The sequence below is a fragment of the Pristis pectinata genome, chromosome 18 (assembly GCF_009764475.1).
Source record: "Pristis pectinata isolate sPriPec2 chromosome 18, sPriPec2.1.pri, whole genome shotgun sequence".
Lineage (NCBI taxonomy): Eukaryota > Metazoa > Chordata > Chondrichthyes > Rhinopristiformes > Pristidae > Pristis > Pristis pectinata.
In genome coordinates, this window is record NC_067422.1 from 24,140,196 (window position 1) to 24,167,810 (window position 27,615).

General features: G+C 39.0%; 1 protein-coding gene across 4 annotated transcripts; it reads left to right on the forward strand.

Moving 5' to 3' along the window:
- The first annotated feature begins 76 nt into the window (after positions 1 to 76).
- narf (nuclear prelamin A recognition factor) lies at positions 77 to 26,571 on the forward strand. Of its 4 annotated transcripts, none has more exons than XM_052033090.1 (12): positions 77 to 155; positions 930 to 1,037; positions 1,177 to 1,254; positions 1,346 to 1,486; positions 7,966 to 8,098; positions 8,810 to 8,944; positions 13,857 to 13,975; positions 14,936 to 15,065; positions 20,429 to 20,501; positions 20,582 to 20,719; positions 22,183 to 22,340; positions 24,530 to 26,571. In XM_052033090.1, the coding sequence occupies exons 2-12, from the start codon at positions 1,011 to 1,013 to the stop codon at positions 24,769 to 24,771; spliced, it is 1,374 nt and encodes a 457-aa protein (XP_051889050.1). In that variant the 5' UTR covers positions 77 to 155; positions 930 to 1,010; the 3' UTR covers positions 24,772 to 26,571. The 4 variants fall into 4 exon arrangements, with proteins under 4 accessions (XP_051889050.1, XP_051889053.1, XP_051889051.1 ...); XM_052033093.1 differs by having other exon boundaries at positions 143 to 708; XM_052033091.1 differs by having other exon boundaries at positions 143 to 679.
- Positions 26,572 to 27,615: the final 1,044 nt, after the last annotated feature.

Here is a 27,615-nt window from a genome sequence, read left to right on the forward strand (position 1 = left end):
TTGGCTTAGATTAGGGTCCGCCTCGGGAGGCCTGCTGCCCAATGAGAAGGAGGCATTAACTCCCAGCCCAGCCTATTATTACAACGCAAAAATGTATCGCACAGGGCGGTGTTCATAAGAAGCTGGTCTTGGTTCCGCAGTTGAGTCAAGTTACAGTTAGTATTCTTTATGATAACCTACTGGAGGTCAGAGTTGGGAGGGAAATGCTACTTTTGCAGGAGTTCGGCTTTAAAATGAATAGTCCGGGTGGTTTTATTTGGGATCATTTATTTCCACGAACTGAAAGTGAAACAAAGCTCTAGCTCTCAAACTGTTTTTTTTATTTTAATATTCTGAGTGCGGAAGGGCTGGAGCCAGTTGCGGAGGAGGTTGGAACAGATGCGCCGCACATCTGTACTGCTCCCAAATACGTGCGGTGTGTCAGGTTCGCAATGTCGTTGAGCGGGGAGGCGGCTCCATGAGGCTGCGGGGCGTTCCTGCGGCACACAGGCTGTGCCCGGGCGGAGTGACACCGCACTCAGGGAGGGGTCCCGTCCGGGAGAGGAACATGAGACTGAAAACAAACCCTATTTGACATGTGGGGGGAGTCTTTCATCCTTAGCGTTTGTCTGCCGGCTGCTGTCTGGCAATAAACCGCACAGGCCGGCTCCTGGAACAGTTGGCAAGTCCCCGAAGAAAGGTTGTTACCACGGACACGGGCATCATTGGGTTGGTCTGTTTGGATGTGTTTGGTTTTTGTTTTAATTTTGGAAATTGTCCTTGATTAGCACTTGGAGGTTATCGGTGGGGTTGCAGCCATTGGCAGATGGTATGGCAGGGTTGGATCCGTTGTATATGTTAAACCAGTGACTCGACCTTAAACATCCCGCGGACAACGAACTCCCGACTGCGTGCTCGTCAACTTCAAAGCGGTCTCTTTGTGTCGCCAGGTTGATAGAACTGTTACTGCACGGGCAACTTGGGGAGGTCCGCATTCTTGTGGCGGGGGAGACGAACGCCATTCACTCGACATGAAGTGTGACAAATGCACTAAGAAGGTAAGTAAAAAAAAATCCTTTGTCCCTGGTTAGTTTCTTCAATTTTTCCTTCTCTTTCCGTGCATTGTAACGATGCGTAGGTTTGCGGTTCATAACGAGCTGAGTGTTGTTATTGACGACTGCTGGCATTTTAATGCAGGAATGTAGTAAAAAACGGAAAAATGATGAAAACGAAAGTCTGATCATCGACACGAAAAGCCCCAGCGATGTAGATGAGGTAACGCACCTGGAGGGGAGTGGCGGGAGAAATACTTCAGTTGTCAATGATTGATGCAGTATCACTGAATGTTTGCTTTATTCGCTTAAAGGAAAGTGAATTTCATAAGTTGGCAAATGCAAAAATATTCCTTAGTGACTGTCTGGCCTGTGAAAATTGCGTGACATCCACGGAAGGTCTGCGGATTGCCCAGCAATGCCAGGAGTTTTTCTCAGTACTTGACCTCAATCAGGTAAGAATACACGGTGTATGGGAGGAGGAAAGCCATTTAAGCTATTAAACCAATGTTTAGTGCAGATTACTGTAAAATTGGGCCAGAATTTGCTGGCAAAAGATGCGCATGTTTATTATTAGTGTTAAGGATATCCGTCTGGTCACAAACCACCAAATTTTTTGATATTCACCTTGCACGAGTGGGATTTGCCATCATTTTCCCTTTGTGCGTCATGTAGTTGTGGGATTTGCACTGCAAATACAGTTTAAACTGGTCACAGAAAGTTACAATCCAAGGACAGTTTTAGGGAGGAAATGTGTGTCCCTCTGAGGCGCAGCAAACTGCTGGAGTCTCACTCCTGGGGGTATTACGTTGAGCCTGGAATTTTTTTTACTTTCTTTAAATCTTGTCTATCTTTCTCAACCAACACCAAACATACCCCCCTCCCTCCCCCCCCGCCAAAAAAAAAGATGTGAATTTCCCATTGCCCTTGTCCTGCAATCATTAGTTCACACTACCAAAAATCAATTGGAGGTCGAATTGCAGATAAAATCCAACCTATGACATTCAACCTATATTCTAGCATGTTCCAACTTGTTCTTTCAAATGTGTATGCCAGGGATGTACAGTAAGAAATAGACCCTTTGGCCCACCGAGTCTGTGCTGACCATTAAGCACCCGTCCTGTCTTATTCTCCCCCTTCCTATCAAGTTGACCCAGATTCTACTGCCTATATTAGACACAACAAACAGTGGCCAATTAATCTCCAACCATACATCTTTGGAATGTGGGAGGAAACTAGGGCACCCAGAGCAAGTGTCTCACAGAGATCATGTGAACTCCATACAGATAGCACCTAAGGTCAGGATTGAACCCATGTTGCTGGATCTGTGAGGCAGCACCCATAATAGTAATTGCAAATGGCTGAGAAGTATGGATTTAACTATTTAAGGGTGCATTGGGAGTCAAAAGCAACCTTTCTGCATTTCTGTGATTGAAAAATCCTGGACTATGTAGCTTAAAAAACTAGAGTTCTTGGAAGGGTATTAGAGAGATTAACAAATTGATTTTTTTTGATCAACTGATAACATTTCCTTTTGGAAAGCAACCATTAAATTCAAAAAAGTGAGTCTGCCCATTGTATGTAATTGTTTGTGCCACTAGGCTGTTTCCACTTTACTGTGGTAGAGTATTTTTAATGTATACCCCAGCAGTTGGAAATTTCAAAAAATGTCTGAATTAGTAGGGAGTAGTATAACAATAGTTGGTGTTCAGGTGTACCATAAAATATCAAGAGTGCTTGTACGTTTTAAGTATATGCTATTGAAATGCAAAACATATGATGTATGTTTCTTTTGTAATGGTACATCTGTGGTTGGTCATTTCTCATCTCAAGTGGTGGAGTTTAATCTTGTCGCCAGCATAAGTACATTTGCCACCATCAAATGTGATTGGCACCGTACATCAAGGCACATTTGTAATTATCTAAATTGTCCTCCTCTGGTTCAGATTACAGAAAGATTTGTTTCACAAGTGAGTCACTTGCACATGTTGTGGGGTGTCTTCAAAGATTAATGAGAAATACCAAAAAGTCATCCAGCTGTGCCCACGTACACAAGAGGCTCACTTTGTATTCTTTACTCAGGCAGGAAAAGCTGTCAACTAAATATGATCTATTGTAGAGTGGAATAGTATCTGTGGATATGATCAAATGCAAACAGTAGAATCCTTTTTGCTGGGATTTCAGTTCAGCTTTTGTTTTACTGGTTTCATGTCACCAAGTTCAGAAATTAATTGACTTAAAAACCACTTGAATGTTTTTATCCAATTTAGTTCACTTGAAGTAATTGCTTTAAGATGAATGACTTTAAAATATAGTTTTTGGCCAGGATGTAATAAATTGATGTGGTTGTGTCAAAGATGGCCTATAATTGTTTGAATGTTGGAGATTTCATTTCTTTGTCATATTGTACAGATAATTTTGGGTAAACATAAGTGCATTGTATTGATTGTGCATCAAATTATTGATGACAATGTAAAATATGGAATACACTGTTGTAAATTTGTCTTAAGTACATAGAATAGAGCATGAAGTTGTTTTATTCATTTATAATTTGAACATAAATTGAATGTCTCCTCTTGGTATCAGTAAGCATTTTAGTCTGTAGTGTATTGCGTATAAGAAAAATGGAGTGTGATAGTTTTGTGATTATATTGGTTAGCAGTACAAAGTGCTTGAAGTTTCAGAATGTTAAGTGCCTAATTTATTGCCAATTAAAAGTATATCAAGCGGATACTATGCAGAAATGTTGGTATTTCCCTGAACAATTACCGGCAATGTTGGGATTTTCCACACATGACAATTTTTTACTGATACTTCAGTGATGTTAAAACTTCTCTGGTCCCTTCGTGGAGTACGGCAGTGGAGTACAAAGTTGCATCAATTGTCCAGCACTAACCTGGGAGTCTGCTTGGACCTGGTCAGATATGGTGCAGGGACAGAATTCAGTGGAAACTGGCTGCAAGGGGTTGGGATAAGTGATAGCTTCATTAGACTTTTTTGGGGTTTTTTTGTTTGGTTTTTTGTAAGGATTGAAATAATCAGAAGCATTTCAAAGACATAATATTTTGATGGCTGGTTAAACAAGGGGCCTCTAGTAGTATTTCTCGCCTGTTTTGTGGGTGCAGCTTATCCTGGCCCCTTCCAGTGATTAACGTGCAGAAGGCCTTGCACGGTACAGAACCTCACTTCTGAGAATGTGGCAGCCTTCATCCAGCACCATGCAGCCTATGGCTGCAAATGAAGTTAAGACGTGGTCCAGTGACTAAGTGCAAGGCTGGGTGACTCACTGCAGGCAGCATGATCCAGGCCAATGTAATGAATTGATACTGTTTTGTTTACAACATCATTCCAGATTTGGACTTTTGGGATGTTCATTTTCTGTAACAGAAGGTGGGGGAGCAAGGGGAGAGAGGGTGTTTGGGAACCCCAGGCAAGTAGGGATATATTCTTAAGGTAGCCAATTGTCTCCCGTAAGGTAGATAAGATATTGAAAGATACCTATTGAAAGAGATGCACTATAGTCTCTCAACTGGAGCAATAGAATTAATGACTTGATGGTGGTGCCAGTCATTACCAAGGCTGCTTCAACATTGCAACCCTGTCATGCCCTGCCACCCCAATTGAAACCTTTGGCCACCACTCTCTTAAAGAATGGGGAAACAGGTGGATGATTACTCTATCTCATCCAAGTCCATGTTTCAGTTTCCTCATCATTGTTCAGGCAAAATCCTGGAATTTCTGCTCCAGCAACATTTTGGGAGTACTTCCTCAAGGTAATATGGATGGGCACTAAAATACTGGCTGTAGCCACAATGCCCATGTTCCAAGAATGAAAATCAAACCGAGCCAATGCACTTTGATATCTTGCAGAAGTTGCCCGCTTCTATCTGATCCACAAGATGGGCTGTCCCGGCGGACCTATTGTCTCCACGTGCTCTTGGCCCACAGCTCGTATCCTTGTACTCGGACACTATCCTGTCTCCCCAGTCCAATCCCTTCCCACCTACGTCCGTGACACATCACGTGCTCTCTAACTCTTCCATAGCTTTAAGTTCTCTGGCACACACAATGTCATCTTCACCATGGACATCCAGTCCCTATGTACCTCCATTCCCCCCATCATGAATTTCACCACAAATTTTCACCCTGCTCTCCAATTCACTTGGACTATCTCTGATACCTCTCTCTCCTTCCTCGATCTTTCCATCTTGGGAAATTCCTTATCCACCAACATCTACTACAAACCCACTGATGCCCACAGTTACCTTGATTACAGCTCCTCCCACCCTGTCTCTTGCAAGGATGCTATCCCTTTCTCAGTTTCTCTGCCTCCATTGCATCTTCTCCCATGATGAGGCTTTCCACTCCAGGACATCAGAGATGTCAAACTTCTTTATTAACCATGGCTTCCACCCACCACCCACCACCCCCCCCCCCCACCAACCACACTGTGGTCGAGAGAGTTCACACCTATATCTCTACCATTTCCCACACCTCTGCTCTTACCCCCCACCCCTCCCAGACCCAAAAGGGAAAGGGTCCCCCTTGTCCTCACATTTCATCCTACCAGCCTTCGTATCCAACACATCATTCTCTGCCACTTCTGCCATCTCCAACGGGACCCCGCTACCAAGCATATCTTCCTCTCCCCACCCCTTCCTGCCTTTTCGCAGGGATTGCTCTGTCTACAACTTCCTAGTTCTTTTTTTCCCCCACTCCCACCCCGGGAACCTTCCTCTGCCCCTGCCATAGTTGCAATGCCTGCCCCTATACCACCTCCATCCAGAGACACAGTCCTTTCAGGTGAGACAGATTCACCTGCACCTCCCTCAGTATCATCTGCTGCATTTTGTCCTCCAAGTGTGGCCTCCTCTACATTGGTGAGACCAAACGCAGACTAGGTGACCACTTCGCAGAACAGCTGCACTCTGTCCATAACCACGATCTGCATCTTCCTGTTGGCAGTTATTTCATCTCCCCTCCCACACTATCACTGATGTCAGTCCTCAGCCTCCTCCATGCCAGGAGAATTCCAAGCACAAACTGGAGGAACAGCACCTCATTTTCCATCCTGTAGCCTAATGACATGAACATTAAATTCTCCCATTTTAAGTAATCCCCACACTGCGCACCCCCACCCCCAACCATGCATCTTCTTTTCTTCCCTTTCCTAGCCTATCTCACTTTTTATTCTACTCTTTTTTTTTCCTCGCCTTTGATCCACCCCCCCCCCCCCCCAGTGGATCTGCTCTCCCCTCCTCCCCCACACCTGCCTATCACTATCTCTTACCTGCATCTACCTATCACCACCTTGTGCCCACCCCACCTCCCCTCTTTTGTCCACCTATCACTGCTCTGCTTTTCCCTCCTATATATTGGGCTTCCCCTTCTCCTATCTTCAGTCCTGAAGAAGGTCCCGACTGGACACATTGACCGCCTGCTTTTCTCCACGGATGCTGCCTGGCCTGCTGAGTTCCTCCAACATCAGTGTTTTTCATCTAGACTCCAGCATCTTCAGTCCTTTGTTTCTCTTGCAGAAGTTCTTCAGCTTGATTTGCTAGTCATTATTTTGATGTTCTTAATTTATTTCAAATGTCCCCATTATTTTTAATATCAAAATAATGTAAAAGTAATTCAAGAGGAATTTATCATTGAGATTTGGAAAAAGCAAATAATTTTTCCAAGTCAAGTTCAAAGGATTTGCTTTATAAAGAAAAGATGTCAGCTATTCTCATCCTGGTATATCCAAGGAAGTATTTATAAAATCTCAGTGTAGTAATTGGCTGCTTTGCAATGATAAGGAAGTAAATTTAATGTAAAAATAAAATGAATAGCTGTGAATGCAGGTTCATTTTCATCTGAAATGGAAATCTAGTGAATGTCTCTTGCCTGTCATGGGGAAAGCTTGAATAGTGCACTCTCCAGGGTGTTGGTGAGGGGTTTCCATCAAGCTATTATGCAGTGTTCTGGTGTAGAACTTGTGCATTCAGATTACTTGGTGCTTATTATTTGTGATTTGAATTTTCTTTTATCATTAGTCAAGTAATGCCATTGCATGTTGTAGCTCCTTTTAATCTCTCAGTGCATGCAATTAATACAGCAAAATATAAAATTATTAACATTGCTCAATTTTGCACTCTTGCTTGAATAATTATTTCGGGATACCAACTATTTAAATTCTCCCTTGAAGGAAGTTATGCAAAACTAGCAGGTTATTTGACTGCACGTGTGGACCTGGTAAAGTCTGTATTGGCGTCAGTCAGTGACATTCACCGATCCAAACCTGAATAGTGACACCTAATGGATGTTTTCCTCCCAATACTGCTGGGAATATCAAGGGTATTTATTCCCACATCCCACATTTATTCCATACAGAGCATACAAACCAGCACTTCTTAGAAATGTAATTCTATCTACATTTTTGCCAGATCTGATTTGGTTGAACTTGACTAATATCAGCAGATTTCTGCCCCTTGCCCATTTCTTCCCAGACTCTTCAACCCCAACCAAATTAGCTAATATCTTGTTCAAATCTGCATTGTGTTGAGGATCCATGACGTCTTGGAAAACATCTGCATCCCTACCGCAGTTGAGGCATTAAATATGCAAGTTACAAAAGGATACAGTTCTAATATGGGCAAATGGGATTAGTGTAAATGGGCAAAATGATCAGCATGAATGAGATGGGCTGAAGGGCCCATTTCTGTGCTGTACAACTCTTTGGCACTGTTAATGAAAACCTCATGCCTGTTTTCACTATTCGTAGGCTTCACTTGTTCAGTACTCTGTGCACCAGTGTCTCTTCCCACCACCCACCCCCCCCCCCCACCAAGCTCCAACACATACAAGTTGTGGGACTGTGGGAATCAACCATTGCATTTCGAAGTTTAAAATAGGTGGCAACTTATCGATTGTTATCCTTTTGTTTCTGCAGAGATGTGATGAGTCCAAACACAAAGTTCTGGTAGTTTCAATTTCCCCTCAGTCAGTGCCCTATTTTGCTGCTAAGCACTGTATAGATGTTGCTGATGTAATCCAAAGACTTTCTGGATTCTTGAAAAGCATTGGTAAGTAATGTAATTGCTTCTAATATTAGCTTCACTTGTCTTTAATCAAATTTCATTTTAATATGTCACATAAAAATGTAAACTAAAACTACCTAACTTTGAAGTGAAAATTTTGATTTCAACTTGTTTTCAAGTAGCATTTCTTGAAAAAAATGCAAATCCAAAAGTTCACATAATGAATACATGAATTTGCACAAGCTTACCACTTCAGATATTGCCAAGATTTGTTAACTTATTGGCTCTATTGCTTTTATATATAAAAAAATAATTCTATACAGGGTGTGGAACAATTTTAGAACGATATGCAGCAAAATTCTGAAGTGCCCAAAATCTTGATGGTAGTGATGGGATTTAAGTTGTTGGAATAAAATCAGTGTTAAGTGAAGTGGTTTCTCATTGGTATTTAATTCCTATATCGGACAAAAGTGTGCATGCATTAATATAGCCTCCTGAGTTAGATGCTTTGTTTCAGCACTGTTAATCAGTGGGGGTGTGATTGGGATCTATGGAAAGATGCATTTCAGTCAAACCTTGAGTTTTAAAGCATCCAACTCCTGCTTTGATGGCAGGTGGCTAAATTTGATAACATGAGATGCTGGAATACAATGTGATAGAAAAATACTTCCAACAGAAGTTAAGTTCCAGAATGTACTTTCCAGCAGAAAGAAGTTTTTTTTTAACTGATAACCAATGCAATTTTTTTCCTTTCAGGGGTCCATTATGTCTTCAATATGACATTGGCAGCTGATTTCAGCCTTCTCGAGAGTCAAAGAGAGTTTGTTCAGCGCTTTTACCAGAGAAGCCAAAACCAATGTGCTTTACCAATGTTTGCCTCTGCTTGCCCTGGTAATTCTCTTCATTAATAGATTGTAATAGATTTTGCATGTTCTTGAGGTAACAGACAAATGACATCATCAAACTACAGTTGGTAGCAATTTTTTTTTTCAAAAGTGAATGAATTGTAAATTAGGACTGAAATAGCTGGTAGCACAGTTTACAGGTCTAAAATGATTGTGTAATCCATCTGTAAAATGACTATATCTTACAACTTTAAATTAAAAGTTTGTATTGAAAGCTAAGTTTCATTTTGTAGCAAGTCTAAAACATATTCCACTTGGTTATCAGTGCAAGCAGTGGAATATAAGAACAGGCCCTTCTGCCCACCATACCTGTGCTGACCATGCTGCCAAATTAAACTAATCCCATCTGCCTGCACATGGTCAATATCCTTCCGTTCCCAACCTGTTCATGTGCCTGTCTAAATACCTCTTAAACATTGCTCTTGTATCTGCTTCCAACACTTCCCTTGGCAGAACGCCCTTGGCACCTACCACTTTGTGTTTCTTTTCTTTTTTAAAAAAAAAGATCTTGCCTTGCACATCTTTTAAACTTTCCCCCTCTCTCCTCCCTCTGGTATTGAACATTTCAACCCTGGGGGGGAAGGAACTCTGACTACTTCTCCTACCTATGCTTCTCATAATTTTATGTACTTCTATCAGGTTGCTCCTCATCCTTCACTCCAGAGAAGACAATCCAAGTTTGTCCAACCTCTCCTGATAGCTAATACACTAATCCAGACAGTATCTTGGTGAACCCCTTCTGCACCACCTCCATCCTTCTGTAATGCGGCACCAGAATTGTGCACATTACCCCAAATGTGACCTAATCAAAGTTTTATACAGCTGCAACATGACTTCCTGACTCTTATACTCAATACCCTGACCAATGAGTGCAAGAATGCTTCCTTAACCACTATCTACTTGTGTTGTTACTTTCAGGGAGCTGTGGACACTCCAAGATCCCTCTGTACATTAATACTCCTAAGGGTTCTCCCACTTACTGCATACTTTCCTATTGCATTTGACCTCTGAGTGCAACACCCCGCTCTTGTCCAGATTAAACTCCATCTGCCATTTTATCTACCCATGTTTCTAACTAGTAGTTGTCTGTAATTGTTTTATGATTACAGTGAATGGCTAGTGGGAGTGCCTCGTGAGAATCAGAAAAAATTAGAATATGCCTGATGTTACCCTTTTTTTTTGTTGTTGATGCCACCCAAGTAGCCCAATCCTTGTATGTGGATGTTCTTTTCCCTTTCCCATCTTTCATGTTGGTATCATCTCCTCGTACTTGGGTGTGATGACTGATACCACATACTTAACTTTATAAACTGTGCTTGGAAAAAAAAAATTGGTAAGCTGCATTTTAAAATGTGATGGTACATTTTATAAAGTTGCTCACCGATGCAAGATGACTTCTACCAACATGTGTAGAATATTTGAGAATGAATTATAACCAAAGTTTAATCTCCAAATGTCAGTCGCAGAATGCAAACTTCCAGCAGACGAAGAACTCATTCAGCCTCTTATCTATCTGTCAGCTCCTTGTAACAGCAATCTGAAACTAAGTGCCTCCCATAGCCCCATGTTTTTTCTGACTTATCTAATCTTTACTCTAAATGTGAAGTGATTTCTATTTTGGCAAACAATTACAGGCTCATAACAACTGAAAGAAATTTAATCAAGCTCCTTATATTCCCTACTTGGTATGATTAAGTTTATGACCTCTCATGAGTGACTCTCTCAATCCAGGGAATGATCTTCCCTTCCTGGGATACTTAATATTCCTCCTTAACTTTCCATTGATTCATAATCCTTCTCTGCTCCAGTTGAAGTAATCACAATATCGAAAAGCTCCACATTTATTCTATATTATTGATAGTGTTATCCAAGTGATCTACATCATAGCGCACATCCAGAAAGGTTTTCAAAAGAACAATTCAATAACATAGACGTTCTTTTATGACTGAAAGTTTAAAACTAGATTTATTGAGAAACAAAATGACGTGTCGGCTTTGACCTCAGCAGCCTCGGTTGCATTCCCTGCTTAATTTGACATTTATAATGTTGCCTGTCTATTATATTGAAGGGTCCTATCTTGAATTTGTCTATCATACAAAGCATTAGTGCTCTACTCTTAAAAGTTGTTGGATTCTCTCGAACAACAACAATCTCTTGATAGGTGGAGGAGGCTGGGCATGAGTATCTGGCCATGTTTCTGCAAATTTCATCCAGTTGGCTTTATCCCCTCGTCCTCCTTTTGAATTACATTAACTTACCTGGAAAACCATTCCCATCCTTTCCGTCTGAAAACCTCCCAAGCTACTAAAAATCAAACACCCCTATGGAGTGGGACTTTATTTACAAAAATACATTTTTTAAAAAAAATTTGGAAGAACTCACTGGACTTAAATTTTAAAAAATAACTATTGAATAGTCAGTTTTGTTGTGTTAAATGTTGATAACTAAGGGCTTTTAGTCCAGATACACAGGAAAGTGGAATATCAGAGGATGACTCGGTGAAATTGCTTCTTGTCGGTATTAGCCATTGATGGTGATGCTCATGTTCAGCGCAGTTCTTTGCAGTTGCAACAGTCATGTGAAAACTTTTGTTTCCTGTTTTGCAATGTTGGCAAATGACCAAAACAGAACAAAATAAAAGATAAATTGAAAGCAAAATGAGACAATAGCCCCAAAATGAGACAATAGCCCCAAAGTTGGTAGAATATGGCGGGGATTGCTCTGCTTTATTGGATGTGCTATTGTTTCTTTATCTGCAATTTAAATTCAAGTCCTTCATGCTGACCCTGAATAATTGGCCTCGCTTTAAGATTGGGTAAGTATTTTAAACTGAAGTTTTGTGTGGGACCAAATTCTGGTAAAGTTGTTTGTCCTTAATTTCCTTCTAATGGAGCAATAATATGTGCATGCTTTCAGGAGAAGGTCTTCTAAAATTGTCATTTTTGAAGAAATCTCCATGGAGGGTGATTTTAATTTGTTTCTTCCAACTGCTTTCTATGTGAGTAGGGTGCACCTCATTACTGAGCATCCTGAAATGTGTTTTTTTTTAGTTATCCTGTGGAACTTGTCATGTACATTAACAAAGTACCTCCCTAGTGATGCAGCATTTAGAACTTTTTTAAATTAAGACTTGCCATCTGGAAGGAAATATCAAGCTATGGTGGATTGTGTTGAAATGCTCCCTTCCTGTACCTCTTTACAGACTTGGCACACAATTTTCATCAGTGATTATAATCCAAGGAAGTGATATTAAAAATGTTGAAAATTTTTCTGTGTACCTTGCATTCTGCATTGAGAAGAATCTTGTGACTGCCCATAACATACTTAAAAAGTAATGTAACTCGGGGGTCTAACAGTAGTTTCTGCTTGCGATCTAAACTTTTGCATGCCCTTTCTTGTGCTTGGGTGGATTCAAAATGCTTTTTTGTTCCTTTCTGGACGTGGGCATTGTTGACAAGCTTATCACTTGTGACCGAAGCATTCCCTTGAGAAACTGGTAGATAAAATGAAGAGTGGATTTGTATTACAGATGGAAGTGAAAGTGCAGACTCTTGTGCATAACAATCTCACAATTAACTTCAATTCCTCTTTATAAAAGCATAACCTACGCAAATGATTAATTATACCCAATTTTGACTCTAACCTTTTATGTTACAGATCACAATTATAAAATCGTATTAATAAGAGGAATAAAACCAATTAACCTATTCAAAGAGAATATTTTGGATATCATCTATTTGAAAGCTGTAGGCTACTATTGGAGTTTGCTATAAGTTTACAGTGCAGAAGAATGACCACATAAGTGTCACATTGGCTTAACAACAATATTCTCATATCCTGAGCTCCACTTCAAGCCTAAGCACACAGGCCAGCTGATGTGTTAGTGCAGGACTGAGTCGATGTCATTTGAATAAAACAGTGATCCAATCTACCCACTTGTCTGAGTGAATATAATTCTTCACCTACTTTTGTGCCCAGCCATCAAATTCATTTGCTTTTCAATGACTATCATAATTTTACTGCAAAAAGTTGGTGTTGGCAACACTTGCATTGTTCAGAGACTGCTGTTCTTGAGAGTGGGTAGACCACTTGTCGGGTGTATGGTGTCTTACTAGTCACGGGTTGCCTTCTGCTTGACTAAGTGTTAACAGTTGAGGTGAGACCATACAGTGGGTGATTAGTGCACACTGCCATTTTCTCATCAACTAAACAATTAAAATAAATATGACATTACCTCAAGAAGAGGGCAACTTTTACTAGTCCCCTTGTCAATGTCTGTCCTCATTATGATAAAACTGTAGTGAATCTGATTTTTTTTAAGTGCTACCTACTTGTACAAATTGGGGTCATTACAGTAACTGCATATTCTTTGCTGTTCATGTGAGGTGCTCATTATAAATTTATTCTGTAAACTTTTTCTAAAGTATTGGAATGGAAGAAATGTTGAATAAAATTTGAATCTTCCCTAATAATATAACAACATTGCAATGTTGAGTTGGTACAAGGTTCCTTGGAAAAAATCTAAAATATTACATCATACTGACTTTCTTTGAAGCTTGCAGAAGGTTTAAATATCACCTGGTAGTTCATGGAAGTCCTTAATCCCAAAGGGGACACAACACTTGCTAAAACGCAGGAGGAAAAAGGCTTTGTTTCTCCCAAATATCCAATCATCCCAGTCATAATACGTTGCTACTAATTTGAGCAGTTTATTTTCTAGTAGGGAAGCAATATTTGACATTTGAAGAGGTTTTTGTATATAATTTGTGTAAGCAGCTATTTTAAAACTGAGCTGGAACCAGAAATGAAAGTCTTGTGCTGTTATTTCCCAGAATGGGAGTGACCATAGAAAGGTTGTGCAACCATTGATTATACAGTTCAATGCTGATCTATTGCAGGTTGGATTCGTTATGCCGAAAAAGCCCTTGGTAGCCTTGTACTTCCACACATCTGCACTGCCAAATCCCCACAGCAAGTTATGGGATCCCTCATAAAGGACTATTTTGCCAAAAAACAGGTAAGTGGGTGAAAACAGTACTGTTTTATAATGTTAGTTTTAATGACAGCTCCACAGTAAGAGTTTCCAATGCCATCTAAGTAAGGCATTGAAAATTCTTCTGCAGTCTTGGCCAATGTTACTCACCTGACCAGTCCTCAGATGCAACTTGATTTTGTGTTGGTGGGACAAAACTGACAGTCTCTGCTGTATCTGTGAATACACTGCTGAGCATCAAAAATGACTCATTGTTTTGACCCAATGTGTTGATGTAAAAGTGCCATACTATTCCTTCATTGAATTGCTTTTTGCCACATATCTTCTGATACCCAAGAGAGTTGTGAACACGATTAATGACCTCCCTTGCTTGGGTTGCTAAAGGCACTCCTGTGCTGTCGCAGATGGCAACTATTTGCAATAGCCATTATGTACTGAAGGATATAACACCATTTGGCACATAATGAACAATTTTACCCAAGGAACTCAGCTGAGATATAGCAAACATCCAAATTGTAATGGTTTGCAATACTGACAATTAAACATTGAAATAACCAGCAAAATGGAGGATAATTGCAAACTGTATTACTTTATTCTAATGCATGCTAATTTTTCTGAAGCGTTCATTACATTTGAGCAGAAGCAGGACACTGAAAAGGCATATTTTTAAACTGCATCACAACATTTAACAGAATCTAATGCAGGGAAATAACCATTCTGGGGAAAATATTACCAAAGCAATAAAATGCTGTAGGCGTCTTGTAAAATTGGGTTCCTATATTTAAATTCAGTATACCTTTACAATAGAAACCTTTTGTGGTATAAAGTATCATAGATTGTAAATTACTTTGTGCATGGCTTTCATGATTTTGTTTTAATGTAGCTCAGGTTAAGTGCCATATTGAGACAAGTGATTCCATTTGCTCCACTGGAACTGTGAAGATATTTTGGCTTTTGGCATTAAAGTTACAATTTTTTTTCCAGCATCTCCCTCCTGAGAAGATCTTCCATGCAGTCATTACTCCCTGTTACGATAAAAAATTGGAGGCACTAGGGGAAGATTTTTACAGCAGTGTTTACAAGATACAGGATGTTGACTGTGTGCTAACTTCAGGTAATATCACAACAATTTTTATCAAAACTAGTAAACATTACAGATGAACAGTTTCTAAGCAGGTGCTCACAACATGAAAGTGAATGGCAAATGCAAACAAAATTGATTTTGAAATTAATAAACCAAATTGGCATCTGACTTCTGTTATTAAAAGGGTTTGAATGCTGTGAAATTGTCATATTTCTATGTTGGATAGAGGCAAAAATCACTTTTAAGAAGTTAACATGCATTTTAATTGTTAAATAAGCATAAAATACTGTCAGTCCATTACCCTGGGGTGGCAAGTTAACTATTAATGCTTTGGATGGCTGTTGCTGAAAAAGATGGCCTGGTTTTCAGTTTGGAGGTTAGGTTTAGGCTAGCTGGTGATTTGGGATAGGGGTGGAACCCAGCTCATGGATTAACAAGGTGTTGATGGTGATTGATGTACCAACACTTGTATTAGAATGGTTAGGCAAGGATGGGTGGGAAGGAAATGGGGAAATTAGCTGATTTGGGGGTGGGGGAAGGGGTTGAGCATTTGAACTCTGATCGCTGGTGCAACATAACAGGTGATAATGGTTGAGGGAGTGTCAGGTGATAGGTGGGGACAAGAATTATCAGAGTGGATATGATGAAGGTATGTTCTTGACTGACTTGGTAGGCTTGCTGGGAGGACCATGTTATCCCAGGAGTACTGGGTGCGCTCAAGGCAACCTGGTCCAAGTTCTCCGGCGTACTTTAAAAGGAGCATTGCCAGTCGAATGAAGTCACTTTATTGCCGTGTGTTATGGAATTTTTGGTTGAAAATCAATTTTTACTTGTATAATGATGGAAAAAGTGTTATACTTCTGAATTTCTAGGCAAACCTTACAATTTCTTGTTACTAATCTTTTCCCCTTCTCTCGATTTGGTCTTTCCCCTCATTCATTTGGACTAAATGCTGGGTCAGAAAGCCAAGGGTTATGGTTAAAGTGAACTTCAGCAAATAGAGGGCTGATTGCAGTGGGTTCAGCAGGACTCTGAACTAGGCCCCTTTAGTGGTGTGTGTAATGCTTTAGTCTTAAATGTAGGGGCCACAATTAAGAATTTTGATGCCAAAATTTCAGTGTGCTTGGCAGTGAGGAAGAAAGATCAGTAGACTGGTGAGCTGGACCAAGTGGTTCAGAGCAGTGTGTGGAACTGCACGTGGGAAGGGAATACATGATGAAACATAATACTGAGGATTGTAGAGGAAGAAAAGTATTTTGGAGTGCATGACCACAATTTGCTAAAGATAACAATATGGGTTGATAAGGTATTTAAGTAGGAGTACTTATCTTTATTCGTTAAGACACAATACAAAAACGGGTAGGTGATGCCAGAACTATATGAAACATTAACCACTGTTAGAATACTGTGTGCAGATCCGGTCACCGCAATGCAAGGAGGATGTGAGAGAACTGAGAGCAGAGGTGATTTGAGATGTTATTGAGGCTATAGAATTGGTATGAGGACAGAATCAGAATTAGATTTATTATCACTGACATATGACAAGAAATTTGTTTTGCAGCAGTAGTACAGTGCAAGACCTAAATCTATAAATTACAAAAATAAATAGTGCAACAAAAAATGAGGTAATGTTCATGGATCATTCAGAAATCCCTATCAAAAAATTGAATAAATCCTTCCATGATCGATTTATCTTCCCATGCCTGAATTAGCCTTAAATTGACTGCTAGCAGTTTGTGTGGATGGGTTTTTTGCTGCAGAAGTGAATTTCATCAAAGATCTCAATAACAGACTTTGTGGCTGTAGGTAACTTGTGCAAATTCATTTGGGTCCTCTGTTCCTAGAACCAGCAAATTTATTGAGAATTTATAACATGGAAGGCAGCCATTTGGCCCATTGTGTTTGTGCCAGTCAAAAAAAAAGCTGCCTAACTGAATTTCACTTCGGGTCCATAGCCCTGCAGGTCCAGCTCTTCAGGTGCACGTCCAAGTGCTGTTTAAATCTGATGAAGGTTGCTGCCTCTGCCACCCTTTCAAGCAGTGAGCATCAGGCCACACCAGCCTCTAGGTGAAAGTAATAGTTCCTCTGTCAGTCACTGTAAATCTGTGCTCCCCTGTTTTGATACTTCTACAAAGGGAAATTGTTCCCTTCTGTTTACTCTACCTAAACCACCCCCCTCCCAAAAAAAAGCCCCAATTATGCCTCCACTTAACCTCCTGTGTTCCAAAGAAAACAATCCTAGCTTTTCCAATTATTTTGTATAGCTACAATATGTTAGTCCTAGCCACATTGTTGTAAATCTCCTCTGTACCTTCACTGCAATCATATGTTCTGTAGAGACCAGAACTGTACATAATATTCAAACTTTGACCTAACTAACCTTTTGTCCAATTGTAGCATTACCTCTGCTCCCATCCACTGCCTCCGCTAATAGAGGAAAGCATCCTCTGTACCCTATTAACCACATTGTTGACCTCTTCCTCCATACCATGCAATATCTTCCCATTTAGTTTACATCTTCTTGCCTTGTTGAACTTCTGCAAACACATTAGCTCACACTTCTCTGCATTAAATTCCATTTGCCATTCTCTGTATAACTTGCCAAACCTAAACAGTCCAGTTTGATCTTTCTTCAATCCTCCTCACTGGAGGATTGCAGAAAGATTGCATTTTTTTTAATCATGCTCTTCCTCCAAGGGTAGTGGAAGGCAAGGCCTTGGATATTTTTAAAGTAGAGATGGCTTGACGCTTCATAAGCAAAGATGTGAAAATTTACTCGGTGTTGGCAGGAATATGGAGTTGGGGTTATGGTTGTATCAGCAATGATTTAATTGAATTGGTAGAGCAGGTTGAAGGGCAGAGTGGCCTATTCCTGTTCCTACTTAAGTTTGTTTGTATCTTTGTCTACACCCTTTTCTTTGCTTTCCTCATTTCCCTCCTCATTCCTGCAGATTCCATGCTCTGCCAGGTTTTCACCTACACTAAACTCTTTGGTGTCTGACATGGCTTTCTCTTTTCCTCATCCTAACCTCTAGGTGCTCTGGTTTGGCAGTCCCTTCCATGGAGAAGATGTTCACTCTGAGCCTTCTGAATCTCCTTAAATGCTTCCTATTGATCTGCAACTAATTCACCTTCCATGTTACTTTTGTTGAATCACATCTCAATCTTGTAAAGCTGGCCTTGTATTAATAGTAGAAAAATCTGTCTCTTTAACCCAGTGTGGTATCATTGCTATTAAATAAACATCAAAAGGCTTTATTCAGAATTTAATAAATCCTGGTTAAAATTTTTGGAATCTTCAGGTTTAATTGGTAACATCAAATAAAACAAAGGCTTTCTTGTTAGCTGTTTTTGTAGGTATTTTCTGCAACAGAATGTATATTGTGTGTTCAGATATGTATGAGTGCATATGTGTCTTCCTTCTCACAACAAATTGAAAGATACAGTTGGTTATGAGGTGATAATTTTTGTGGTACCTGTTGTGGGCTTGGTCCAGTAGTAGTCAGGTGAATGCAAGATATTCCGGAGTTAATAACAAATGCCATATGGTAGCAGTGCATAAGCCTAGATTGTGGAGCTCTCGTGGGTCTGAGTAAGTCTCATGCTCTTCACTAGTCTTGCTGAAACTGGAGTTTAGTTGTTTGTCAGGGGAAAAAAATGAATTGGTGGTGAGCTGCATTTTGATAAGTGATGGAATGCATGAGACTGAGGTTGCATGTTCCTCCAGAAAAATACAAAGTCACTGAGGAGTCACAGTGATAATGAAGGTGGATGTTGGGTTGATATGTGGTAGGAGTGCTGATAGGTGAATGTGTTCGAAATAAACTGCCAATGGACTTTGAGAGATTTGTTTAGAAAAGCAAAGTGCTTTCTTTTTCTTAAATCTTTTTATTTTCAAATTAATACAGATTAATACATATAACATCTGTAATTATACATGTAATACAAAGAGATCGGGAGGACAATCATGACATATATAGTCATAAAGAATAAAATATATTCTAGGCCCCATGGTTTCTTGGTAAACGAATATATTACAAAAAAAATCAAAAGGAGAAAAAAAGATTTATTATATGAAAGAAACCCAAATCGGAAAAAAATTCTAAGTAATAAAATGAAACTTAAAAATTTCAAAAGGGGAAAAAAACTGGACTGATATTTCTCGATGAACAAAGAGCATTATTATGTGTAGTCAACTCTTCTCCTCTAAATTCAAAGATTATTGAAAAGGGATCTGTATCATATGAAAATATTGAATGAATGGACTCCAAACTTCCTCAAATTTAAGTGAAGAATCAACAGTGCCACTCTTAATTTTTTCCAAGCTTAAACATGATATAGTTTGAGAAAACCATTGAAAAGTAGTGGGAGGTATTGGATCCTTCCATTTAAACAAAATGGATCACTTGGCCATTAATGTAACAAAGGCAATCATAAGACAAGCAGCAGCAGATAAGTGGCCAGATTCCATCATTGGTAGTCACAAAGTGCTTTGAATTCAAAGTTGTGAAGCTCTAAGAGGATTTTTGTAAGTAATTTCTAAAAGAAATTACTGATGGATGTATATGCTTTGAATGCCAGAATTGGGATTAGGGTGTCCAGTTTGGTAAGAGCATTTGTCCTTGGAAGACAAAGAAAAAGGTTGGCAATAGAAATCAAGTGAAAAGTTTAAACTTTGGGCAATATCCAATGAAAAGTTGGCAAGAGTCAACCAAGAAGTTGTGGAAATTGGGTGAGAGAAAGTCAGAAGATGGGGTCAGCAGTGGAAACCCTCTATTCTCTGAATTCTGAAATGATTGCAATAATTGTTTTAAAGTAACTTAACCTAATTACTTATGGAGCCTTTTATTTCTTCTGTACTTAAGTTGAGGTTAAATTTGCAAATATCAGTCAGCTCTTAATGTGATGTAGATAGTTGATTATGCTTTGAAATATTTTTAATCAGCTAATGATGCAAGTTCAATGTGAAAAAGGGAAAATTTGGTGTATCTATGATTTTAGAAGCAGTGTTCGATGTACTTGATACACCTTTACAGTATACAAGAGGGCAAATGTTTACAGTGCTGTCCTTCATGCCCAGAATACAGTCAGCAATCATCAACTTAAGTCTACTCAATGGAACAAATGCCAGACAAAAATTGTATGCAGACTTAGCTGTGCAGAATTTCCCTGAATTAAGTGGAAGAAAATGGTTTTAGATTGCAGAAGGATTGACTTTCCAATCGTGTTTATAATGAAGCATTATAACAATGAAACTCTTTAATAAATGTTAAGTTTTTGGAACAAAAATGTTAGAAATCAGAGTGCTGTATCAAGAATTACTTGGCAATTTTCTTCTATACTGTATCTTAATACAGGTTGTAAGTGATTTTCCTGTATTTTAATTGTTTCAGGTGAAATAGCACAGATGATGGATCAAAAAGGCCTCCAGCTAATGGATGTGGAGCCGACAGCTTCAGACAATTTGTAAGATATCTAATTTTACTTGATGAGAAATTTTACTGACTGTTTGAGAAATATTTTTGAACTTTTTTTATTTGGTACAGGTTTGAAGAAATCGGTGATATGGATATCACAAGGCATAATGGGAGGGGATCTGATGGCTTCCTGGAACACATTTTTAAATATGCTGCTAAGGAAATCTTTGGCATTGAGGTGAAAGAAATTATCTACAAAACACTCAGGTAAGTTTGCCCATAGAGGAGCTTCCTAAAATGGTTAAACAGTTACAATTATCCAGAAAGTGTAAGATTGGTAGTCAAGCAAATTTGCCATACCTTGTGTGTCCAAGGCAGAGAACCTGTCCTCTGAATCAATATAGCTGTTTCCACTTCAGTCCACCTGCCTTGATGATCCCTTGAATGAGATTACCCCAGTGGATGGCTTTGAAATGCTCGCATATATTCATTCTTAATTGGACTAAAACCATCCAAACATGTTTTCTTTAGGCCTTTGAAAGCCATTATACAGGAAGCTTTCTCATTTGTTTTTGACTGTTTTCTGGACATGAATGACAGTACTGTAAAAATGTACCCATTGATGTATGCTGTAAATGTGCACTGTAGTTAAGTAAGCACATCGTATTTCTGAAATATCATTAACTTCAATAAACTTGGTGTAACATCACCATGTACCAGAAGACACAGGTTTACCCCCATACAGGTTCTCCCAGATTACAGCAGGATTCCATTCCTGTGAACTATTCATAACCCAGACTGTTCACAGCTGCATTTCCAACTTGCAAACTAAGTTTCCCAGCTGGCAGACGATGCACCGCAACCTCGCAGCAGCCGGCAAATCTCTCCCGTCTGTCTCCCAAATGCTCATCCGTATATACGAGCTGTACACAAGTTGGATGTTTGTAACCTGAGGAAGACCTGTATTCTTCTTTGCAGGCTAAAATTTCTGAGTGGGTATATATAGAAATGGGAAACTTTGCTTACTGCAATTCATATCAGAAAGCTTGGAGCACAGTGTGCCCCACTATTGCATTCACTTTTCAGGATTTGAGCATTGCTGGCAAGGCCTTCAGTAATTTCCCAACTTTTAATTGTCCTTGGTAAGATGGTGGTGAGCTACATTCTTGAACAGTTGCAATCCTTCTGGTGAAGTATTGTTGGGGAGGGAGTTCCAGGATGTAGAATCAGTGATGGTGAAGGATAGCCAATTCATTTCCAAATCAGGATGTGTGACTTGAAGGGGAACCTGCAAGTGGTGATGTCTCCATGTGCCTGCTACCGTTGCCCTCGGTAGTGGGGGTTGTAGGTTTGGGAATAGCCATGGTACATTTAGTGGCTGGTACACACTGCAGCTACTGTGCATTGGTTGTGTAAGGACTGTATGTTTAAGCTGCTGGATATGTTTTATACTGACTGCAGTGTAGGTACCCTGCCAACAGTACATTGCTCGTAAATTGTTAAGAATGTTTTCCTGGAATACTCTTTAAAATATTTAAAAAATATTATAAGGGAACAATGTAAGCACAAAACTGCTGTAAATGAACCTACTTCCATGAATTTTGATCACATTTTGCATCTATTCTGTGTTTTTTAGTTTGCTTTTGCAGTGAAGGGAAGTTCTTGACTTCTGAATGGTCTTGTTTGTTTTGCATGCTATTAGTTTTTATTAAGTTTGTGCTTGCGTTTAGGAATAAAGACTTTCAAGAGGTTACGCTGGAAAAAGATGGGGAGATTGTTTTGCGATTTGCGGCCACATATGGATTCAGGAATATTCAGAATATGGTTCACAAACTGAAGAAAGGGAAATTCCCTTACCACTTTGTTGAAGTTCTTGCATGTCCAGGAGGTGATGTATTTCTCTTTCAGCCATCTCAATGTGATGTTGCAATGACAAACCTATTGTATGCTATTACTCGCATCTGGGAAAGAGCATTCTACTGACGGAAAATTTATTTTGGGAAGTCGAGGTCATCTTGTCAGAAAGAGCAGCATGTGGTGTCAACTTCCCTATTGTGTGTATTGTCAGATTCATGGAAACTCCTGTTTTGAATGTTGAGGAGTCTGAAATAGCTTCACCTTTCTCAGTTATTCAGCATTACCTGTTGAACTCTGATTGGGAGGGCAGAGCAGCACTTTGTGAACCAGACACACAGCAAGGAAGTTTTTGCCTCTTTTCATTCAGTGATGGTCAGCTTGGGAGAAAGATGCTTCTCCTGGAATCATTTTGCTGTGGGAGAAAGTTATCAAATTCAATGAAATAGGCAATTATTAATAAAGGCAAAGAATAATCCACCTGGTTAATATAATCTAGGACCAAGAAGACAGGAAAAAGGAGATCAGAAGGGCATATTGTAAAAATATTAAACAAGTAATCCACAGGGTGGTGAATCTCTGAAATTCTCTATCCAGAGTGTTGTGGAGGCTAGAACATTGGGTGCAGTTAAAATATTTTTTTATAAAGATTGTGGAATTGAGGCCAGTGGGAACCTGGCAGAGAACAGGAGATAAGGCCTGGGACAGATGGGCCATGATCATATTTGTTGAATGAGGATTGAGGGGCCAGCTAGCCTGCTATTTTCTGTATGTTCTTCTCAACAATTAGATTTAACAAAAAAGACTCAATTTATTTTGTATTAGTTTTTTTAAGAACATAAACATTTTATGCCATTACCAAAAGAGCCAATTGGAGAAGTTGGGTGAAGCTTAATGAGCATGGAACGAAAGCACCAAACTTCATTCTCAATCTTTATTGCTTTGATTAATTTTAACCAGTTTGGAAGTAAGAGGTACTTTAACCTTATGCCTCAAATTAAGGTGATGAAATTAGCCAAGGTCCTTGTTTCTCATTGCAATCTAGTTGTTCTTTCTGAAGCACATGTAAATTAACATGGGGAGCAGCACCAGGTATGCCATTCTTCCCAATAACTGATTGTCCTGCCAGTGTGCACTGTTGAGGTTTGTGTGAAGAAGGTACAAGAATGGTGTACCCTATGTAATATGGACAGTGTTCTTTAATGAACAAATCCACACGATGACCATTAAGCTAAATTTGGCGTGATGCTTCATTTTAGATGAAGTTACTTGGTTTTTTATTGCAGATATTACAAAAAATATTTACATTGAAAATGGTGGGACCAGTTTTGAATTTTGTTATTTGAACTGTTTTCATTCATTTTCTATCATAAAAGGCCCTGATAATGTTGGCAATAGGGGACAATGTAATGTTCACCTGTAGAATGTAAGGGAAATTTATTGCTTCATGTAACAGCTATTTTAAGGGAAGGAAAGAAAACATCCAATGTAATTTTATTTTCTTGTAATCTTGCAGTATTCTGGCACAAAGTTAAATTTTTGTATGACTTGTGAGTTTAGTGCATGTTTTAAAACTATTGTTTTAAATGCAGGTCAAAAAGCTTTTATCACATTTGTGTAATAAAATGAGTATATTACGATAGATCATTTGGGCATGTGAAGGAATAGTGTTGATAAATAATTGGGGGAATGGCACTGATAGGATTGCACTGATGACCAGCATATTTGATGGGCTGTTTGGCCTACTGCTGTATCATAAATTTCAGTTAAGTCCCATTGAAGGTGTTTCTATTCAACATGGTTTTAAATGTCTTAGTAATGTTAACTTTTACACTAGTAGGTAATGTTCAGATGGACATTTACAATGGTAATCAGGCTACTAGGTTAATGCCAAATGCACTGATCTGCAGTTACTGGGTGACAAGAAATCTGTTTTGCTTAGAATGTACTGTTATGATTAAAAATGAAAGATATGTATCTCCTGCTTCAGTTCAACAATACAATAAAGTCCATTTCAGTGGTCACAAAATTTTCCTCCTATTGAATGGAGACTTGGTACCCAAGTTCACCTTCAGTAATTACACAGAGATTGATGGAAAAAAAATACTAATTTGGTTGTAACATGCAACCTGGTTGTTGCTTTTGTCTAAACTGGTTATTTCAAGATCAACAGAAAATTGTTTTCATTGATTTGCTTATATAAATTTTCTTTTGGTTCGAAAGGATGCCTCAATGGAAAAGGTCAAGCTATGACTGAAGATAGAAAAATGGACAAAGATTTACTCCATCAAATGGAGGAAATGTACAGCAGTCTGCCTGTTCGCATGCCAGAAACCAACCTTCATGTGCAAGTGCTCTACCAAGAATGGTTGGAGGGAAGAAATTCCACCAAAGTTCATGAAGTTCTGCACAGACAGTACCATGTATTAAATGAGGCACTGACTAGTGTGGACATCAAATGGTAGGCCTCCTGGTGCAGGAGAACGAAGTTTTGGAACCCCAGTTCTGAATTTCTCCAGGGAACATCAGCAGTGTCTATTAATAAAGGTGCAATTTGGCTGACAAATCATTTAGCCAATGATGTGTAAAAATGTGACATTGTCATTGGTAAGGAATACAGGCTTGAATAATGTAATTATCCAGGACTTCAGATAAATCTGGGAGATGCTCAACTTCAAAGTCACTTGAATGTTTCCATTGTTCATGCTTGCTTTCAAATTAATATATTGCATAAACAAGGTCATAATTACATCAAGTTATTATCTCATGGAGAAATGCAGTCCTTTAATAGAAGAATAATTCCTCAAATACAGTTCAATTTAATTTATTGTTCATGTAATGCTTTCAAGGTGGGGAGGGGAAATTCAGCTAAATTTATATTTAACCTTGAAAGTATGAAGGGAACATTGCATGTCATTTACTGTTGCTGACATACTACAGCTCAGTAATTGGTGCTTTTCAGATCTGTCCTTGCACACAAGGAACACTTCACATTGAGGACCCACAAGGCTACCTCTTGTTTCAATGTTAAGTTCACAGTATGCTTACTGCAACTCTGCCAAATGGTTCAGTTTGTGGAAGTTCAAGTTACACTTTTGATCTTGTTCCTCAAGATTTGAACTTGCGTCCTGTGAGTTCTTAAATCGGGTAAACTTTTACTGAAATCTGTTAAGTTTTAAAGATGCACTTCTGAAGTTCAGTAGTTACCCTGCTTGCAATTGACTGCTGAATCAATTGAAAGGAGTTTTATAACTGTCAGGTTCTTCAAAGTTGTTCACTAAAGGTTTCTTTTAAAAGAAGCATTTTAGTGGGTGCAAAAATAGCTTGGTGCTCTATCACTGTAGGTTTTGAACATATTGTTTGAGTTCTTTCCTTGCCTCTTTCCCACTATTGATGGAATTGCAATGTTCCAATCAATATACACTATTCCTATAACAATTAATACTAAATTAACAGATGGAAAACATGGCAGCAGCAGCAAACTTATGGATATTGGAAGATTGCACATCTTTGCAATTTAATGTTCATCATTAAACTTTATAAAATTACTACCTTCATATTGTATTATTCTGTTGCTAATTTAAAGAACGTGCCTATTTTATCATTTAAATGACAATGCGATCTCTAAGTCCCTAAAGCCACAACACCAAGAAGAAGCAATTATTTTGAATCCCACCACCCCCCCCCCCAACAGATGCCCACAAATCAATCTAAAATGGTATCTTATTCTGTATATCTCACGAATGAATGTAATAATTCTGCAACATTTTGTTGACTCTTTGTAATAAATCTTTCAATACTTTAGATTGTACATCAGAAGTTTATATCAGTGTTAATGCTAAGAAATTGATTCAGACATCAAAGGCATTTTTTTTTTTTGAAACTTACAATTACAGTTTGAGCTTTAACTGTATGTACTCCACAAAATGTTGTGAACAAAATTATGTAAACTCCAGTTTTGTGCATGTTGCTTTAATGTGAAAATTAGGTTTTTTGGTAATTGCTTAAATTGAGTAGCAAGATTATTTTTAATATGCCTGAACTATGCTGGCATAAAACAGCACAAATTAAAAATACAGACATTCCAGACTTTTTTTATCATGAATCCTGATGCCCATTTTCTCGATTACAAGGTAATGCTTGCTTTGGGAGGTACATTGGATCAGATGCAGTGTTATCAACATCCAACTCAAATTTGCCATACTAATGTTGTTCTGTCAGGGTCTTTGTTGCAAACATCAATGACATTGCAGCAGAAAACTTCCCTTGTTTGGAACCATAGTGATTATTCTCATTCAGGAGGCCACAGCATGTTCAGGCTGAAATAGAAAAATGTCACACAAGTATTGTAGGTGTGCTTCTAAGATTACTGTTTAGCTACTTAAATTATTGGTGAGATTGATCTTTCACTTGTAGTTGTGTTGCATTCTCCTTTTAAAAAGGGTGGTTAAATATAACACAGGAAACAGACTTACACAAGATTTCAAATGGGTGCCAGAAATAGTCCTGGTGAGTAAAAGGGGATTATGATAGTATTCCAGTGAGATTAAAAAGAGCAGGGGAAGCTGAGTCTTGGTGAGTGAAAGTAGTGCAACAAAAAAACCCAGCCCTGTTGAGTACTATGAAAATGGAGAGCAGAGTCCCAATGGGTGTAAAAGGAGGCTAGGGGAGGGGTGATGGGAGGAAGGACCCTAATGAGGTTAAAGTGAGAGTAGAAAATTGAATCTCAGTGCGTAAAAGCAACATAGGAAACCAGTATTGGTGACTTTAAAAAGAGCAAAACTAACAGCTTTCTGGTGAGTCGAAGGATCGAACAAAACAGCATCCTGGTGAGTGAAAGAGGGGCAGGAAACAAAGCACCAATGTGTTTAAAAGGAACCTGGCAAACAGTCCCAGTGAGTACAATGAACATTGGGAACAGTGTCAGTGAGTCTAAAAGTGTGGGAAGAAAATGTCCAATGGGAATAAAAAGTGCTGATATAGGGGTCTGGTTGTTAGAACAAAATGCCAAGCAATGAAAGAAATTCCTGAAAGAAGTGAAACACCAATTAAATGCAACAATATTTTAAGAATATTCTTTCTATTGTTTACTAAATTTACTTAATCAGAGGCATGGCTGGGCATATCAGGGCTGTGTAATATATACAGTATACCATGCCCTGTATGTGGACTCCAGGCTGCTTCGTTTGTTCTGGAGAACCACAGGTACAGGAAATATATTGAGCTGGAGGAGCAAAAGCTCTAGGCTTTGGAGGTTGAGCAACAGTTGAAGGCAAACAGTCCAAACCATAAGGCTGAGTATTTCAGTG

Bases quoted from the DNA above. Each gene is read 5' to 3' on its own strand.
- narf (XM_052033090.1), top strand. From the start codon at position 1,011: ATGAAGTGTGACAAATGCACTAAGAAG. The intron at 13,976-14,935 runs GTAAGTGGGTGA...TTTTTTTTCCAG, and splicing joins ACTATTTTGCCAAAAAACAG to CATCTCCCTCCTGAGAAGAT. The intron at 15,066-20,428 runs GTAATATCACAA...TAATTGTTTCAG, and splicing joins TGACTGTGTGCTAACTTCAG to GTGAAATAGCACAGATGATG.